General features: G+C 41.9%; 1 protein-coding gene across 1 annotated transcript; it reads left to right on the top strand.

The window, feature by feature from the left end:
- The first annotated feature begins 2,860 nt into the window (after nucleotides 1–2,860).
- Nucleotides 2,861–7,503, top strand: LOC126372695 (uncharacterized). Its single transcript, XM_050018543.1, has 4 exons — nucleotides 2,861–2,939; nucleotides 3,404–4,129; nucleotides 4,303–7,336; nucleotides 7,486–7,503. Exons 1-3 carry the CDS (start codon nucleotides 2,861–2,863, stop codon nucleotides 6,846–6,848), a joined length of 3,351 nt encoding a protein of 1,116 aa, XP_049874500.1. The 3' UTR covers nucleotides 6,849–7,336; nucleotides 7,486–7,503.
- The last annotated feature ends 267 nt before the right edge of the window (nucleotides 7,504–7,770 follow it).

Genomic DNA, 7,770 nt, shown 5'->3' on the forward strand with positions numbered 1-7,770 from the left:
CCACAACGAAGCAATTCATCTACAAAGTAGCGGCCTCAGTGGTCCAGTGGTTGAGCGTTGTGCTCACGATCCGGAGGTCCCAGGTTCGAATCCCGGTGGGGACAAATCACAAAAACCACTTTGTGATCCCTAGTTTGGTTAGGACATTATAGGCTGATCACTTGATTGTCCAAAAAGTAAGATGGTCCGTGCTTTGTAAGGCACGTTAAGCCGTTGGTCCCGGTTACTACTTAGTGATGTAAGTACGTAGTCGTTACATGAGTCATGTCAGGGGCCTATGGCGGCTCAACAGTAACTCTGACACCATGGTAGATGGGGTTGATAATCCACCTCACAACCCACACGATAGAAGAAGAGAAGATCTAATCATTTATGCACATAAAAGTAAAAAAAGCAATATTGCTTTTTTTAGATGAATTGATCCAATGTGGCCTTTCAAATACTCCAGCTCGCGACAGTGTAAGGACCTTAGCTACCCGATACCAACTTTTTCGTAGTCAAAAGAACCTTTGTTTGTCTACCAACCCTTATAAAGATTACAGGCGTGCAAGTACTATGTTTAACTGCACAACGATGCGTGTTTTATAATAAGTATTTTTTGTCAGCATTTCCAAAAGAGTACAATTACTTAATATGTTATGGCTTGCTATTCTGTCTTTATTTCATGTTTCTTACTTCTAATTTCTAAACCTTGGCCGCTATAGTAATCGCCCTAAAAAATATATATTAACAAATAATTGGACTATGAAATGAGCACACCGCTCCAACGCGCATGCGCGAACGAAGAAGATACTGAGTCGGCGCATCAGAGTGCGCAGCCATCTTCCGCAAATATCTGTGAACATGGTGTGTGTATAAAACTATAAACTATCTTTAAAATTATACTAAACAACTAAAACACTAAACTAATTATCTTAAAACTATAACTAACCCGGCCGGGCACTAACAAACTAATAAAATACTAATAATACATAGAATTAAACCGAGGAGACCAGTGAGCAGCGGCGGCCGAGGTAAGTCTTAATCTTATTCTTTTTCTTTACACCTTTTACTTTGAAGCGGGCCAGGGCAGTTCTCTCCCCACGTCTATTCTTTATTTTAATTTACAAACCCATTTTTTTATAAAATTCCATTCCAATTGGCCTCTGGCTTACGCAGCACGACAGAACGTCCGTTCAAGCCACGCCATTTTTAAGTGGTCCTAATCGAGCGCGAATTTCCTATGGATACTGGGTTCAATTTCAATAGGAAACTCCAGTTTACAGTGTATTGTCTTTCTAACCTAATTCTCCCTCTATTTACATTCATACTTTTGTAATAAAACATTCAATAACTCATTTTTACGAAACTTCTGTGCTTGGATAAAACATTTAAACTTGGTAGGGTTATATCAGTAATTACCTACCTACGCGTGTGGATATTATTATTACATATTACTATTCGAATCTTGACTTAATATCAATACCTACTATAACCATGGACGATAATTCTAAATTAAACCTTCTTGTAATTAGACGTGAATATATATTCCGTGATATTCAAATATTGTTTGATTTGTCGCAACAAGTAGCTACAGATCCATCAAAGGTCAATGCCTTCAAAAGTCGTTACAAACGTGTAGAATCAATTCGTCAGGAATATTTAAATGTCGTTCATGATATTCATACATTAATGCTTACTATAAATCCGAAAGAGGTTATTGATATGAAAACGGTGGAAGCGTTCGACACTCTTTACTACGCCGTCGAAGCCGCGGCAGATCAGCTGATACCGAAACCACGGGAGCGAGTCGCTGACCGTGCGTTGGGCGAGTCCACTGCGAATTCAGCCGCGAAATTCAAACCTATTGCGCAGGTCAGATTGCCGAAAATTGAACTGCCTAAGTACGATGGGAATATTGAACATTGGCAGACTTTTTATGATACATTTTTGTCACTTGTACATGAAAATGAGAACATAAGTACAATCGAGAAATTTCATTATTTGATTTCTTGTCTTTCTGGCTCCGCTTTATCGGTTGCAAAGGGCGTTCCAGTCACTGTTAACAATTATCAAATTGTATTCGACGCTCTCGTTGAACGTTTTCAAAACAAACGCATTTTAGCCGCGAACTATTTGGATAAAATATGTAACCATGCACCTTTGCGAAACTGTAACCTGAACGAATTACGTAATTTAACAAGTTTATTACAAGAATCAGTCAACGCTCTTAAAGCTATAAAAATCGATAACCTTGGGGAATTTATTTTATTTTATTTATCATCTCGAAAATTGGATGTTGATACACGAAAGCGCTTTGAAACCCAAAACAGTCGAAACCTGCCTACTTTTACCGATTTGTTGACTTTCTTACAAACCTATGTCAAAGTTCTTGAAGCGAGCGAGTCTTCCGCTCCAATTCCTACTGCATCACAAAAGATGTATCAAATCCAAAAACCTCATTTTGAGACACGTAATAATAATAATCGTTTCAAATCGTCCGCCTTCCCCGCGAATACGGAGTCGCACTTGGGCGTCGAGCAGTACTCGGAGATATGTTCATACATACCTACAGGGCCGCACTCAGATACAGGGCCGTACTTAGACCCGTACTTTAACGCGGGGGACTGTTCGAACCAACAGACTGCTCTGACGACAGAGGCGTATTCAGCTACAGGGCCGAACTCGAGTGTAAACAAGTATCCAGATTGTTATTGTTGCGGTTTTTCCCATCATTCCATTTATAAATGCCCGGTCTTTCATGCATTAAATTTTAATGAAAAACAAAAACTTATTACAACAAAAAATCTTTGCGCAAATTGTTTGCGACGGAATCATACTGCAAATCAATGTTTTTCGAAATCGACTTGCTCGAAATGCAATGCACGTCACCATACGCTCCTTCATGACGAAGGCACCGCCGCGGCTTGCCCTGTTACCTCCATGCCTGGCCAACAAGCGTCAGCATCCGGAATGGAGCCAGCCGCAGTAACTATGAACACCACGAGTTCTGGCGCACACGTTGGACACAGCCGTGCACTCGTTCTTCTCGGCACATGTACGGTGCGAGCGCGTGGGCCTGCAGGAACATTTAACGTGCGCGCACTTATAGATAGCGGAGCGCAAGATTGTTTTATGACTAGTGCTTGTGCACAGCGTCTGGGCTTACCTTTACGTCGCTGCCACGTAGCCGTAGCTGGTCTAGGTCAAAACACTGTCCACCAGATAAAGGGCATAGCGTCATGTTCTATACAACCTTGCGATTCCCATGAACCAAGTTTCGATGTCTCTCCGATCGTAATGAACACTATTACAAACAAAATGCCCGCAGTAGAAGTCCCTTCTACTGTTCGAGATTCTTTTAAACATTTAACTCTAGCGGACGAAAACTTTGATAAACCTAATGACATTGATTTATTGTTAGGTGCCGAGCTGTTTCATAATGTCTATGACGGTCAGCGTTTAAATTTGGGCCCGGGCTTGCCGGTCGCTCTGCACAGCGTATTCGGCTGGGTTCTCACGGGGAAGCTCGACCCCGAGTGTCGACCCCCACCGACTACCTCTTCCCTCTTTGCTTCCACACTTGCCCTAGACAATGTGGTCAAGCGTTTTTGGGAGGTCGAAGAGCCCCCGTCGGTTGATATTTCAAACCCAGAAGACGATAAATGTGAACAGTTATATACCAATCTAGTGAAACGCAATCCTGACGGAAGGTACGTCGTTCCTATGTTAGTCAAGGAGCCGTGCGAAAAACTCGGGGATTCTTATAATATTTCTTTATCACGATTCACAAACCTTGAAAGACGACTTCATCGTCACGACCAACTGAAAGAAGATTACGTCCGCTTTATGCGCGAGTATAGCGAGTTGGGTCATATGGAACCTGTTGACCCACCGAACGATAGTGACCGGAATATAATTCCTCACCATTGCGTTTTAAGACCAGATAGTTCAACTACCAAACTACGTGTAGTTTTCGACGGCAGCGCGAGAACTACTAACGGGAAGGCTTTAAACGATATTGTCCACACCGGTCCAAAACTGCAAAATGATATCGTAGACATCATTACTAAGTTCCGCCTTCACGAGGTAGTTTTCACCGCGGACATCTCTAAGATGTACCGTAATATTGATTTGCGACCGGAAGACCGTAAATACCAACACATTTTTTGGCGAGACTCGACTTCAGAACCTGTACGCGAGTACGAACTCACTACTGTTACTTACGGGGTGAGCAGCTCACCTTATCTTGCAATAAGAACTTTGCATCAACTCTCGCTGCTGAAATAATCAAACATGACACTTTTATGGACGATATCACAGTCGGAGCCCCTTCTGTAGAAGAAGCTATTGAATTGAAAAACGAATTAGTTAAATTACTGGACTGTGCTAAATTCGAGCTCCGCAAATGGAGTAGCAATTCCCCTGAGTTTCTTTCCCAATTACCTTCGGAGCATTGTCAAATACCAAAACCGTTTTGTGACAATAGCAATCAACATACGCTTAAGATTCTTGGAATACAGTGGGATCCAACTCAAGACAATTTCACTTATTCGGCATCTGAGCTAGATTCGAAATGTACAAAGCGTTCTATTCTGTCAAATGTCGCTCGCATTTATGACCCTCTTGGGTGGTTAACCCCGGTGGTTCTTATAGCCAAGTTGCTTATTCAAGACCTGTGGCGACGTCAGTTGGACTGGGACGAATCCGTTCCTGCGGACGTTTCACAACAGTGGCAAAACTTCGTATCGGAGTTACAAAATTTGACTGAAGTGCGTATTCCTCGTCGAGTAGCACTTTCTAATACAGCCAAATACGAACTAGTCGGGTTTTGTGATGGATCGACGAAGGCTTACGGGTGTTGCGTCTATCAACGATCAATTGGCGACGGCGACATTACATCGCACTTGTTAATTGCGAAGTCTAGGGTAGCCCCTTTAAAACCTTTAACGGTTAACCGACTTGAGTTGTGTGGTGCTGCTCTTCTTGCGCGCGTGTTAAAGCATATGTATAGTTTACTTCACAGTCAAATTAACATCGTGCGAGTAACTGCCTTCACAGACAGTAGTACTGTGTTAGCGTGGCTGAATACACCTCCCTACAAACTTAAGACGTTTGTATCGCATCGTGTGGCTAAAATAATAGACGAAGTAAGCGTCGAAAATTGGTTACACGTATCGACTCATGATAACCCGGCTGATCATTGCAGTCGTGGTCTTCCCTGTTCTCAAATTATTACGAGTCAAACTTGGTGGTCTGGACCAAAATGGCTTTTAGCCGAATCAACATCTTGGCCTATTCAAAGAGAATTAGTTTCCCCTGACAATATTCCCGAACTGAAATCTACAGCTCACGTAGCATTACCAACGTCTGAGAAGGATGATGCTGTTTCACAACTTATTCACAAGTGCTCATCTCTTTCACGTGTACAACGCGTCTTAGCGTGGTGTTTGCGTTTCGTTGCGAATTCAAAGCGTTCGTCTGAGGCTCGTATAACATCACCATTAACGGTTGAGGAATTGAACACTTCGCTGTCTATGCTAGCTCGACATGAACAAGCAGCATCGTTTTCGGAAGAAATAGACTCCGTCAAATCAAACATTCCTTGTAGTCGCATTATACAAAAGCTGTACCCTTTTATTGACGAGTTGGGTCTTCTGCGAGTGGGGGGGAGGCTGAAAAATTCTCAGTTACCACAAAACACAATTCATCCTATATTATTGCCGAAGTTATCTCCCATCTCACGACTTATAATCGATTATTATCATCGACTGCATTTACATTGTGGCCCCCGAACCTTACAATCTCTCGTGCAGAGACGATTTTGGATTCTAGGTATTCGGAATTTGATTCGGTCCCGACTATCTAAATGTGTCACCTGTTTCAAGGTCAATCCAACACCATGTCAACCTATGATGGGTAACCTGCCGTCGCCTAGAGTACAACCCGCGCGTTGTTTTCAAAACGTCGGAGTTGATTTTGCAGGACCATTTACGGTTAAAGAGAGTCGACGACGAAATGCAAAAACGTATAAGGCTTATGTTTGCGTGATAGTGTGTCTTGCTGTCAAGGCAATACACCTAGAAGTCGTATCTGATTTATCTACTCCAGCTTTCATTGCGGCTTTTGATCGTTTTGTGTCTAGACGCGGTCTCTGCAAAATGGTGATTTCAGATTGTGGCACAAACTTTATAGGTGCGAGGCGTTACCTCAGCGAAATACATCAATTGCTACTTACCAAGCAGTCTGAATTAAATACGGAATTTTCAGGACGCGGTATAGATTGGCGTCTAAATCCTCCAACCGGCAGCCACTTCGGTGGTATTTTTGAAAGCGGCGTTAAGTCAATGAAACACCATCTCAAGCGTGTAGTAGGATTACAAGTTTTAACTTTCGAAGAGTTGGTAACAGTACTAACTAAAATCGAGGCTGTTCTTAATTCTCGACCGCTGTGTTTTCTTTCATCCGATCCCAGCGAGGTAGACGTTTTAACTCCCGGACACTTTTTGACTGGTGGCCCGTTGGTTTCACTCCCCGAACCTCAACTCGAGGATACTTATGTTCCACCACGCGAGCGATGGCAGATGCTTCAGAAGCTCACTCAAAGTTTCTGGCGCGCGTGGCAACGTGATTACCTTCATACGTTGCAACAACGGGTAAAATGGTTCAAAGGTCAGGCAAATGTTAAAATTGGGAATATCGTAACAATCGTAGAACAGAACTTACCTCCGTTAGAATGGCATTACGGTAAGGTGGTCGATATCCATCCGGGCAACGACGGCGTCGTACGAGTTGTTACGCTTCGTACTGCGAAGGGTTTGTTACGTAGACCTGTAGCCAAAATCTGTCCTTTACCTCTTAGTAATTAATCTACCAATTTCTTTTAATATATCTATTTACGTATTCTTTCACTTTGTTTTTTTTTTATCCAAGCACACATTCTACTTTCTGCTCACTCATGTGATCTTGAAACATTCTCTGTAAACTTGTCGTCCTTATAAACAGTTGTACATTTGAAAGTCCGATTCATATGAACATTCTCCGTTAACTTGTCACTATTTTAGTTGTATACAGTATTTTGGTTAAACTGATTGACTTTTAATTTATCTTTTGAAATCCCTGAAGTGATTCCAAGTGGGGGGGAATGTTATGGCTTGCTATTCTGTCTTTATTTCATGTTTCTTACTTCTAATTTCTAAACCTTGGCCGCTATAGTAATCGCCCTAAAAAATATATATTAACAAATAATTGGACTATGAAATGAGCACACCGCTCCAACGCGCATGCGCGAACGAAGAAGATACTGAGTCGGCGCATCAGAGTGCGCAGCCATCTTCCGCAAATATCTGTGAACATGGTGTGTGTATAAAACTATAAACTATCTTTAAAATTATACTAAACAACTAAAACACTAAACTAATTATCTTAAAACTATAACTAACCCGGCCGGGCACTAACAAACTAATAAAATACTAATAATACATAGAATTAAACCGAGGAGACCAGTGAGCAGCGGCGGCCGAGGTAAGTCTTAATCTTATTCTTTTTCTTTACACCTTTTACTTTGAAGCGGGCCAGGGCAGTTCTCTCCCCACGTCTATTCTTTATTTTAATTTACAAACCCATTTTTTTATAAAATTCCATTCCAATTGGCCTCTGGCTTACGCAGCACGACAGAACGTCCGTTCAAGCCACGCCATAATATATTCAGCGAAACAGCGTAACACGAACCAATATTTCCTGTACTCACATAAAGTAAATTGTTATATTATGTTTAATAAGACAAGTAAC

Source organism: Pectinophora gossypiella, chromosome 14, assembly GCF_024362695.1.
Source record: "Pectinophora gossypiella chromosome 14, ilPecGoss1.1, whole genome shotgun sequence".
NCBI lineage: Eukaryota > Metazoa > Arthropoda > Insecta > Lepidoptera > Gelechiidae > Pectinophora > Pectinophora gossypiella.